Source organism: Marmota marmota, unplaced genomic scaffold (genome assembly GCF_001458135.2).
Source record: "Marmota marmota marmota unplaced genomic scaffold, marMar, whole genome shotgun sequence".
NCBI lineage: Eukaryota > Metazoa > Chordata > Mammalia > Rodentia > Sciuridae > Marmota > Marmota marmota.
In genome coordinates this window covers 6,472,399-6,484,780 of record NW_026000169.1, presented here as the reverse complement: position 1 = coordinate 6,484,780, position 12,382 = coordinate 6,472,399, and the positions used below count along the sequence as shown (strand labels likewise).

The 12,382-nt window shown below is 34.8% G+C and overlaps 1 protein-coding gene across 3 annotated transcripts in view; it reads right to left on the bottom strand.

Moving 5' to 3' along the window:
• Pik3c2g (phosphatidylinositol-4-phosphate 3-kinase catalytic subunit type 2 gamma) overlaps positions 1-12,382 on the bottom strand; it is a 340,206-nt gene that overhangs the window by 102,948 nt on the left and 224,876 nt on the right. For all 3 annotated transcript variants that reach the window (XM_048787228.1, XM_015498207.2, XM_048787229.1), the window contains 4 exons: positions 9,073-9,165; positions 7,503-7,632; positions 4,126-4,262; positions 1,934-2,103 (listed from right to left, as the gene is read on the bottom strand). In XM_048787228.1, coding sequence (XP_048643185.1) covers positions 1,934-2,103; positions 4,126-4,262; positions 7,503-7,632; positions 9,073-9,165 — 530 coding nt within the window. The remainder of the gene's footprint in view (positions 1-1,933; positions 2,104-4,125; positions 4,263-7,502; positions 7,633-9,072; positions 9,166-12,382) is intronic.

The following is a 12,382-nucleotide window of genomic DNA, read 5'->3' as shown; positions in this document are numbered from 1 at the left end:
CCAAAGCGGCCATGTTTAACCAGGTCTCATGCTGCCCTTAAAAGTATTTAGAAAGAAAGTTACTAGAAAGACTTAATGGAAGGTTAGCATTACCATTGTGAAAGTTCATATGGACTGGAAAGATAAACTAAAAATAAGAGTTTCAAACAATGAATGAGAAAAGCAATAAATGTCACTAATAACTGATTTGCCTAATATTGCCTGTTCTATAAGAAAAAAAAATCACCATGAAGGAATTATTGAGTTAAAATATAGTTTACTGCTACAATAATATCTTTTATGCAATAATATCTTTTATGCAATGTGATATATTCATCATTACTATATATAAATTATTGTCACCAGAGAAATGAGTGGAAATTGTGGATGCACTAATTGCTAACTACTCAATTTGTATCTTTGCGAGAGAAAATAAAGAAATAAAGAAAATGATTAAGTAGTACTTCAAAAGAAAGCCAACCGGCATCAGAAGGCTAAAGGAATTTCTTATTTCCACTGTAGGGATTAGCCAAATTTTATCCAGAATCATTAAGTAATGCTGGGGCTGAACTGCCCTTTGATTTAATCTGCTGGTGTAAATCCTATTTAATCTCACAATTAAAGCTTAAGAAGGGATTGTTTGTTTACGCACAGGATGTGAAATCCTTCACATTCATAAGTGAGATGTGTTTTTTTTTCTCTCACAGAAGTCAGAAAGTTTAAGACAACCTCAGAGTTGGTGTAAGCATGGAGACAGGATTTCTAGGTTTCTGGAGAACTCAACTGAGAAGGGCTGTCCTGTGTGATCTCCCATCCTGGAACACTCTTCTCATGGATCTCCACCAGGTGACCACTCATTACCCAGCTCTTTGTCTTCTCTAAGAGGCCTCTTTAGAATAGTATCCCTGCCCCAGTCATTTTCTACACCATTTCTCTGCTTTAGTTTGCTAATGGAAGTTCTCAGTTCCTAATATTATTTCTTCACTTATTTATTTGTTGTCTGTCCACCCTACTACAAAGAAGTCAGAGTTGGCATCTGCTTTGTTTGTTGTTGTATGCTCAATGCCCTTGAATGGTAGGTACTCATTCTGCATTTGTGGAATGATTCAAGGCTAATTCAGTGTGGGAGGTGTGCTAGTTTTAAGATAGAACAGTGGTGATGCTTTGGACTATATACCAGATGTATGAGCGCATCAACTCGGGTTTCACTGTCTATTCAAGGTCTACAGGAAAGCACAACTATAACTTCAAATAACTCAAGCTGGGATGGGATTAGTATCTCATGGGGGAAGGCTGAGCTAGTCTATTAACTTTTTCTTTTCTACTTTTTAAAATTAGTGCAGGATAGTTAGACATAATAGTGGGGTTTATTGTGATATATTCATAAATGGATGTAATATAGTTTGCTCCATTTCAATCCCCAGTACTTTTTCTTTTGGACCCCTCCTTTCTCTTTCCCATACCCTCCCTCTATTCTATAAGTCTTCTTTCTATTTATTTTCAGTTTCATATAAAATTGGAATGCATTGTGATATATTCATACATGCACATAGCATAATTTCCTAATTCTTTCCCTTTTCTTCCTCTCCTCCCTTTGTCTTCCACTTGTAGTCTACTGATCTCTTTTCTGTTCTTGTGAAATCACTTATTATTATTATTTGTTTTATCTTTTTAGCTTCCACAAATGAGAAAAAACATTCAACCCTTGACTTTCTGAGTCTGGCTTATTTCACTTAGCATGATTTTATTAAGTTCCACTAACAATTTGCAAAAACCCAATTTGTTTCATTAACAAAAATTTGCTCCTCATTCTTCTTAGGTATATAGTCACATTTACTTTGCCTTGGGGGATTTGAGAGATGGGAAGCAAGTCATCTTCAGAGTTTTTATGCTATCATGTTATATGGTACTTAGGACATTGCTTAATTTTTATAATAAACATTTGTGCACTGACCTTTTTATCCCTCCAAATGTTTGTGCATGACCTAAAAATTTTCCAAAGTCAATATGAAACATGTGGCCTGACTTTATCAGCATGATATTATCATTGTGACGGTCACAGACTCCCAGGATGAACGTTACCACACACCAGCCAGCGCAGGAATAGAAAAAGTTCCTCAAGGCCTAATGAATTGAGAAACAATAACACAAAAATAGAAAAAAAAAGTGAGAAAATGCGTTAGCCTCAGAGATAATGGTAAAAAATAAACGAGAAAAGCAATGGAGAACAATTTCTGTATCTTAGCAGAGAGAAGGGCCTGGATAAGTGGCTGATTTTTGATATGACATAGAAGATATGACTCTAGTCACAACTCAACCTTTATTCAGGAGCCCAGTATAGGGCAGAAACTGCACAATTGTACATTATAGACCAGGTTTCAAAGTGATATAAAGTGGGAGCAAAATGTTTGCAGTACATTTTGTAAAGTACACACACACACACACACACATACACAATAAGCATTCTTTTTCATGGAAATTGGGAAAAAGTGTCTCATTCACATGGAGTTAATTTTCTTAGCTTACTGGAGAGGATTTCTTTCTTTCTTTCTTTCTTTTCTTTTCCTTTTTTTTTTTGATGCCTCAACTATACAATATTGAATGATTTTTTTTTTCAAAATAAAAGAAGAAAAACCAACATGGACCAACACTGTCTTTCCACAGAGGCAACATTTAAAATATTTTAAATACCATTTTTAAATATTTGAATTTTGGGGATACAGGAAACCTATATTGAGATACTGGTAACATTTTGTTTACCCTTAGGTTATCCAGTTAATGTCTGAAAGTATTTCTGTACAATATACATTAGTGAATGTCTGTGTGGCTAGAAGCAGATTACCACTAAATTAATTATGGCTTATGCTTCTTTAATAATTAGAGGTTTCTTTCCAAAAATAGTCCCCCCCCAAAAAAATGGTCTTAGGAACATGCATCACGTTCATCAACTTTGTGTAACCATGAGGGGTTGGTTGTGTAAAGGTTACAAGTATCCCAGAATGGCATGGACAACTTGCTGGAGTGGAAGTCTGTGACACTGAAATACATGCCAGGACACTTGGATTGCTTAGTTCCAGGGCTCTCAAGTGCCTGATCAAGTCAATTATTTGTCTGTCTAGAATTTCTTCACCTACAAAATGAAGATAGTAACATATGTCCTCTACATTGTAGTTGTGTAAAGCAAATGTATGTGGATACACTTCAAAGCATTGATGAGAGCTGTGTGTGCAAAAATCAAGTTAAAATTTTAGGAATAGTTAAAAGGCATATTTTAAGATAATCTCATCTCATTATTTGTTATTTGGCACCTAAAACCCTGCTTTTTGCTTCCCTTCAAGTTCATTGTGGTATGGAACAGAGGAATTCCTCAGTCTCCTTAGCATGGCCCATGCTGGATAGAGTGAGCAATCATCCCTGTTTGCCCAGAACTGAAAAGTCTCCCAGAATGAGAGGATGTCAGTGCCCAGGGCAGTTCTGACCAAATTAACATTGGCCGGTATTACAATTTTAGGTCAATTAGTGCTCTGGGTTACCAAATTGTACAAGTTCATGAGTTGGTAAGTAGAACTAGGCCTGACTCTAGTCACACTCAACTTTCATTCAGGAGCCTAGTATAGAGCAGAAACTGCACAACTGTACATTTTAGACCAGGTGTCAAAGTACTATAAACTGGGAGCAAAATGTTTGCAGTACATTTTGTAAAGTACACACACACACACACACACAATTATGCATTCTACAAACCATCACAAGAATGATAGAAAAGCAGAGCAAGTAAGGAAGTATCTAGCAAAGGAGGCGTGGTTATTTATAGAAATTAGAGATTGTGTACAAACAGTGGAAATTACTTGAAGGAGGTAGTTTCAAGGGGCCATCATCTTGGGTGAAATTGTTGTAAGAGAGGCAGCTGAGCAAAGAGATGTTTTATTAATGGCTAGGAATTTCACTGAGAATGAAAACCAAACATAGAAATGTTTTATCTCGTTAATATGTCATTTAAACTGTGTCATTATTATGAGACTGATGATGAGGGAATTAGAACTCAAGGTGTACTTAATTTACTTTCCCATGAATCTGAATACCTAATGAACCAAAGCATATTTTTATTTAAGCACATTACTTAAAATTAGTTGCAGCAGGACAGACCTTGTCATAATCGGCCTTTAAGTGGTTGTGCTGGCTGAACCACTTTTTGATGGTGTTTTCTTTCAGGGGTCCTATTAGCCCAGAATGGCGATGGATCTTTGCCAGGGTGATAGCATCAGGCACCATCTGTATCAGTCCTGGTGGATTAGAAAAAAGAGATTAAGGAAATGGTTCTTTCTTCCCAGGATGAGGGAGATTTAGAAAATATGTCTTGATCTATGTAACAGCAACAATAGTTGTCAGAACTATTTGGATTACCCTTTTCCTTTCTAAGACTTCTCTTTTGCAGAAGCCTATCTGGATGGGCTCCTTGTAATTGTTCCTAAATCCCAGGGATCAGTTGGAGTTGGATCAGATCTATCAAAACAATTTCAATATTTTTTGTAGAATTATGGTAGAGAGCCAATCTAGGCGATCTCTCAGAGTCCCCACTGAATCAGCAGAAGAGAAGATTAGGTGTCATGACTGGGACACCCATTGCCCTGTAAGGGAGGACATTTGAGCTTATATGACCAAAATATTTCTGCCTTAAGTGAACCCAATGCAAATCTCCATAAACAACATTTAAAATATATTATAAAAGTCAATGTTCATATTAATAACAGTTAAATGTTACATTTCTGCTAGGAAAGAGAATATTTTCAGTAAACACATGGAAGCCACCTGCTCCTTCCTTTCCAGTTCACATTAGAGAGAAACTATAAGAAGGAATTTTTTAAGGGAAGCATGTGTTGATTGAACTTTAGTAGGACCTTTGCTCCAGTGGCCAAGGTTTTCTGCATTGTGCACCAGAGGTTATTAGCATGTAAATATTTTCAAGGCTTCTAATTTTCAGTGTATACAGAATAGCAATTAAAACTCAGTGCTTAAAATTCTCCCAAGACAAATGTCCCAAAATACCCCTCAGTGCAGAGTTTTATAAATAAAATCATTGAAAGAAATTAAAATACAGAGTTCTCATTTCCATAATCTGCACAAGTGTAAGAGCTGCAAACTCAAATGCCCAGAGGGACCAGGGACACAGATATAACTGTACAAATAGAGAGATGATTGAGTTTTAAAAATTAAATATTTTTTGAACAGCACATACTCAATATCAATCTTGGAACCTGACGAAGAACATAACCTAATCTTCTAAAAATGACATTTGTTTTAATCTCTATTTTTCTTCAAGAAGTGTTTTATTGGTGTCATGTCCTATACAATCTGATATTCATAGAAGCTTGTCAGTAGAAGGTGGGGGGGTTTGTTTGTTTTATGCCCAACTTTGGGCAAGTCTACAGTAATATTTTGCTGAATCCTTTTATAAACTTGAAGAGGTTTTTGTCACAATTACATTCTGTGATTATAAACAGATCTGAGTGGATGGAATTGAAGAATTCCATTGGGATCAGTGATTTATTCAATTTATGAAGGAAAGGTGATCTGGGTTACATTAAAAAGCTCAGCCTGGCTCATTTGGCTTTATTTTTACTTCTTTAGAATATTAGGATATGAAAGAATTAGGTCCCTGATGTGAGAAAAGGGAGGTCAAAACTTAAGAAATAACAATCTCACAGTAACAATAAAAAAATTTTTTTTGAACTAAAGCTTTAGAATGGGTCCAGAGTTGGGACATTGGGCATGGAAACAAGAGTTCTACTATCAGAATCAAAATAATTTGGTGGTATGACTTATTATTGAGCCACTTTGAGGTATTGGGTTGCAAGTAAAGGTAGCTTGAAGGCCCTTCTATCCTTCATATTCAAGTCTCAAGTCACAGTTTACCTTGAGTCTGTTGGTGAGCCCTCAGGAACTGAGGAATAAGGCAGTGGTAGCTCTTTGGGGTTGATTGACAGGTTTAAACTGTAGCTCTGTTTGAATTTTAAAAAATTAACTACACAGAGTAGGTCCCTTGTGCAGGGATATGGTTTCAGCCTTCTGTTTACACACATGTATGTATCTGTTATAATTCATACAGCTTATAATGAATTCTAAATGGCCGTGTTCTTATGTAAAAGTGATTATGATATATTAGGAATTGTTTCTTCAATTTAGCATGATTGTAACTAAGAACAACTTTCATCTGATGCTTTGGTCATAATTTGGGTGTACATTATTTCACTGAAAATGAAACTATGTTTCCTTATTAATTTATTGGCTTTTATAAAGGAAAAGCAAAAAGTGTTCACAGTTTGCATGTGTGACCATTTTTGAGTTGATATTATATCTTCTCAAAAGTCTTAGAAATTAGCATTTTCAGTTCTGTTCTAAATATATAAAATTTATGTTAACATTAAGGTAGTAACTGTGTTTGTTTAGAATGAGTAGACTTTTCTATTACAGATGGTACCTGACTTATGATGATTTGACTTAGATTTACCTAATTTACAATGGTGCAAAAGTGATATGCATTCAGTAGAAAACATTACTTCCAATTTTCAATTTTGGTCTTTTCCTGGGTTAGCTATATATAGTACAGTACTCTCTTGTGATGCTGGGCAGAGACAGTGAGACATAACTCCCAGTCAGCCACATAATCACAAAGATGTACAACAGATACTCTGTGGTGCATCGTGCTGATGAAGTATGTTTGGTAGGTTAGGTGTGTTAAATGCATTTTTGACACTCTACACTTTCACCTTATGATGGCTTTATCAGTGCATAACTCCATTGTAAGTCAAGAAGCATCTATATTACCTAAGGAAATAAGAAAAAAATGAGTTCATAGTGTAGCTAAATGTTTTCTTCTTTTGGTACCAGTGATTAAACTCAGGGGCACATGACCACTGAGCCATATCCCCAGCCTTGTTTTGTGTTAAAGACAGGGTCTCACTGAGTTGCTTAGTGCCTCACTTTTGCTGAGGCTGATTTTGAACTCAAGATCCTCCTGCTTCAGCCTCCTGATACGCTGGGATTACAGGCATGTGCCACTGTGCCCAGCTATAGCCAACTTCTTAAAACACTAAAAAGAACATCACAATTAACATTTGGATTTGAAAAGGTCCAATTACTATTTAAAAGCATGTTACGCTTTATATAAATTTTGGCTTATCAGTTTTGAAATTTCTTCTTTTTTGGGGGGGGGGTACTGGGGATTAAACCCAGGGGTACTTTACCACTGAGCTACATCCCCAGCCTTTTTTGTTTTTTATTTCGACAAAGGGTCTTGCTAAATTGCTTAAAGCCTTGTCAAGTTGCTATGGCTGGCTTTAAATTTGCAATCTGCCTGCCTCAGCCTCCAGAGAAAATTCTTTTAGAAAGGAAGAATTTGTATAGTTCTTTGGATTTTTGAATTTGTAGTCTAAAATGAAAGCTGTAGAAAGTTTTGTGGCATATTATCAGTGAATGTGTGAGATGAATAATGTAAGTTGACTCATTTTTTAATCTATACTGACCTTGGTTTTTTCCTGTGGATAGACATCTATAAATGATCATTTGCATATCTAGGCCCTCCTGCAGCCAAATGTTGTCCATCACTTGAATAATCTGCAGAACAAGCATATCCTGGCGAAGATCATCTCCAGCCTGTTAGAAACAAAATTATAGACTCTGAGTTTCTCCTTGAGTTCCATTAAAAGCATTCAAATATGGTATATGTCATTTCTTTTCCTGGATACATTTCCAGCCTGACTTAGACTGTTTTCACGTGTTTTATTAGCACTAAAAGTACCTTATGTTTCTGATAGAATATCAAAGAAAACAAAAACTTCCCTTAACATGATTGCAGAAGCCACCAAATTAGAAGGGCTGCTTGGAATGTTGTTCCTGATAATAATATTTCCATTTATTATCTGTGTGTGATTTCTAAGATTCAAAGTCTAGTGAAGAGAGGGTGAACAGATGTTTACCCAAATTTCAAATTTCACCAAGAGATCTGTTTCTAAGTGAAGATCATCTGGTAATGCATAAGCTTATGCACTGATACACAGTCAGAAAACGAAGTGTTTTTGACTTAGTAAATAGTACACACATGATTCAGCAGATTGTGTCAATGATTTCTCTTGTTATGAGGCAGTTAGTTTTTGGAGAGAGCTATCTTTGATAATAATAAGAAATGATGAAGGGGTGATTTTTCCAGCAAAGGTGAAGGAATTGCAGTATGTCCAAAGGGGAAGGATAGTACCATGCTCTCAAAGAAATAAACAGTTTGATTCTGAAAATGTTTTCTAAATGATACACAGAAAATCTTGACAAGATGGGAGTTTGTGGAGTTTTTTCCTTTCTGAAAATACAGCGTTGAGACCCACAAACAATTGAGGTTACAAAGGTCAAAGCAGAAATGTAGGCATGATAATCCTCATTCTTAAAAATAGACAGTCAGAATCCACCAAAGATTCACTCTGAGACCTTGTTGAATAATTGACTAAATTAGCTGGATGATTGGCAGTCTTACTTGTTACCTAACAGCTTTCTCGTTAGTCCTTCTTTCCTACCAGTCTATAACTCTGGTACTCCCTTTTATTCTTTTTTTCCCTATGGCATTTATGATGAGAACTGAACCTGTACCTACTTCCTTTGTATTTGCAAAAAATAAAATGATCCAATTTATTAAAACAAGCAAGTACTTTCAGATAAAAATCATATGTTAAATTAATTGACATCATTTGTGTTACCACTAATTGTGATTCTAATTCAGTGTCAAGGCCAAAAGAAAACTTTCCTCTTAAGGGCTAACCATATACTCCACTTTCTGTGCACCTAAAAAGTAATCACATACTTTCATTTATTAAAGTATATTCTTAAGTTCTGCACTGAAAGTTCTCTGGCTTTGAGCCAGTAATATTTGATTTATTGCCAATCATACTTTGGCATGTATTATAATTTTGTAAAAAGGCAGAATCTAAAATAATTGCGAAATCTCTGTTGTTGCCAGAGGAAAATAGCTGTAATCATTTCTTTTTGTGAGTAATAAATCAATAGTTCTGCTTATAGAATCAATTTGATGTTTTGGAAGGGGTGCAGTACCTTGAAAATAATGCTGATGTTATTGCCCATTGGATTAGCATTGATGAAAGTAATCTTCAATGGCAGAGCATTAGATGTGAAATATGAACATGCCTATAGGAAGAAAAGAAGAGAAAAATGGTGAGTGGAATAAAGCAAACATAATCATCTTTCCTGTAATCATAATCCTCTGCATTATTTAGTATAAGAATAAATAAAACACAACTAAGTAATTTTTACACTTTGGAATAGAGAAACATATTTATTAAAAACAAGCAAACTTTAGTCTAACAATCGATTCCTTTATAGCAGTCCACTTTTCTATAAAGTTTTGCATTTTGCAGTTTCAGTTACCTTTAGTTAACCATGGTCTGAAAATATTAAAAGGACACATTCCAGAAAGAAATATTTTTAAGTTTGAAACTATATACCATTCAGAGTAGTGGGATGAAATCTTACATCATGCCACTCCATCATTCCCAGTATGTGAATGATTCACATACATTCATTTTTGCAGTACATTCCCATTGTATATGCTACCTGCCTGTTAGTTAGTAGCCTGTTCGATTTTTAAATCGACCTTTGCAGTATAGACAGTACTTGTGTTCAAGTAACCCTCATTTTGTTTATTAATTACCCCAATATATGTAAGTGGTGATGCTGGCAATTCTATTACAGTGTATTGATGCTGGCAGTTTTATTACAGCGTATTGTTATGATTGTTCTATTTTATTATTAGTTATTGTTATTAATCTCTTATTATGCCTCATTTACAGATTAAACTTTTTCATAGGTAAGTATAAGAGAAAGTATAGTATATGTAGGGTTTAATACATCTGTGAGTTCAGGCATTCACTGGGGGTCTTGGAACATACTTTTGTATCTCATACATACAGATATATGAGCTAATGCATATAAAATACCTTACACCGTGCCTGACACTAATCAAGTACTTTTAAATTTTAATACATTTCTTTTTTAAATTTTTTAATATTTATTTTTCAGTTTTCAGTGGACACAACATCTTTATTTTATTTTATGTGGTGCAGAGGATCGAACCCAGCGCCCCGTGCATGCCAGGTGAGCGCGTTACCGCTTGAGCCACATCCCCAACCCTAATACATTTCTTTTTTGTTGTTGTTGTTGTTGTTATTTCAGTTTGAAACTGAGAAGCCATATTTTCAGCAGGTTGTAAATCTTCAACTACAGTTTTTCTTCACTGAGCATCAATAGTGCTATATTTAAGGTTTAAGTAAACTAGGAAGTATGTAGGTATTGTGTTTGTACTAGTTGGTTAATAGGTAAATGTTAAAATTGCTATATTTTTTGATTTTTTAAATTTTAATTGGTTATGTATGACAGCAGAATGCATTACAATTCATATTACACATATAGAGTACAATTTTTCATATCTCTGGTTATACACAAAGTAGAGTCACACCATTCCTGTCTTCATACATGTACTTAGGGTAATGATGTCCATTTCATTCTACCATCTTTCCTTCCTCTCCTTTTCAAACCCTTTGCCCCATCTAGAGTTCATCAAATTCTCCCATTCTCCCATGTCCCCATCCCCACTCCACCCCACCATTATGAATCAGCAGCCTTAAATCAGAGAAAAAATTAAGCATTTGTTTTTTGGGGGATTGGCTGACTTCACTTAGCATTATATTCTCCAACTCCATCCATTTACCTGCAAATGCCATTATTTTATTCTCTTTTAATGCTGAATAATATTTCATTGTGTATATATATCACATTTTCTTTATCCATTCATCTAATGAAGGACATCTAGGTTGGTTCCACAGTTTAGCTATTGTGAATTGTGCTGCTATAAACAAAATTATTTCTGTCCTACAGCACACTTTAAGGAAACACAGATACAGAGTTAAGAAAGACTTGAATTCAAATCTGAGCTCTGTAACTCATTATTTGTGTGACTTCAAGTAAGTTACTAAATGTGTTTGTATTCCACTGTAAAAATGGAGATGACAATGCTTATCTCCCACATTTTTGTAATATATGAGCTAGTTGATATAAAATACCCTCACTGTGCCTGTCACTAGTCAGATACTTTGAAAGAAAAATATATTTCTTTCCCATTTGTTAATGAACATTTTGTTTATGATTGACAGCATAACACATATTTGTTTTCCTCATTTCTTTCAGTTACATTTTGAATTTTCATTTTCTGCCTTACAATATTGATTACTTTACATTCTTCTTATTGAGGATTTTCCTTTCATTTTATTACAGTTGTTTGAGTGTTGAAAGGTTGTTTGTGTTTGGACTCCTAGGAGTTCATGTTGAAAGTGAAGAGTTAAATCAATACAAAAGCAAGGAAAGGGATTTGATGCTTTCAATTTATCAACTTAGTAAAATACGACATCAATACACATTGAAGGATCAGTTCAAATGTCATTATCTTTAAGATATCTGACATAGATATAAACTCAGAGGAAAGGATCTATTGCTTAACTTTCTTCTCAACCTAAATCTAACCTAATCCCTGAGAAAGTATAACCCCTTGCTTAGTGAATCAATTTTGAGTTTTTGAGTTCCATGGGTGAGACTGCTTGTTAAACATGAATTTCGGGCTATGAGAATCAATTAATTAGGGACCACATGATCCTGTCATGGAATAGAGTTCAGAAATTCCATATGAGGCAAAAAGTGAGTCTAGATTAGGAATTTTCAAACCCTTTACTCCAATTTTGGGGGATCTCTTTCAGGAATTCCAAGTCTAGGGGTAGACAAAAGTGAAAGGGAAACTGAGTCAGGGCTTAGCCCTCCTCTTCTTAACTGTATCATCTACAGCAATTCTGTTTTCATTGTTTCATCCTTGGTTTGCACATGTATACTATTTTTTGAGGGTCATATCAAAAGTATTATACATTTAACAACTAATATGCACAAACAATTACTTATACTCTTACAGAAAAAAGCATCATATTCACCCTCAAAAAGCTTTCCATATTGATATAAAAGGATATACATATGCATTAAATGAAAATATTTCATAAGGCAATTTATTACAGTTGAATGAAAAAGCATTTGAAGAAGAAGGTATTTCCAAGGTGACCTGGATCTTGAAGACTGTGAGGAACATTAGCTTAGCAAATAGGCTAAACAAAATAAACCAAAAAAGGAGTTCTAAGTAGGGAAAGACAAGCAATGAGAAACTGTATCAGAGCAGAATTTAAAAATTGAATTGGGATAGCTACAGTCGAGAGACAGGAAAGAGTGCATCAGTTTTACAGAACTATTTTATAAAAATGGTAAAATAGAAAAACTGCAATAGAGAAAGAGATTTGATATACATCTTAAAACA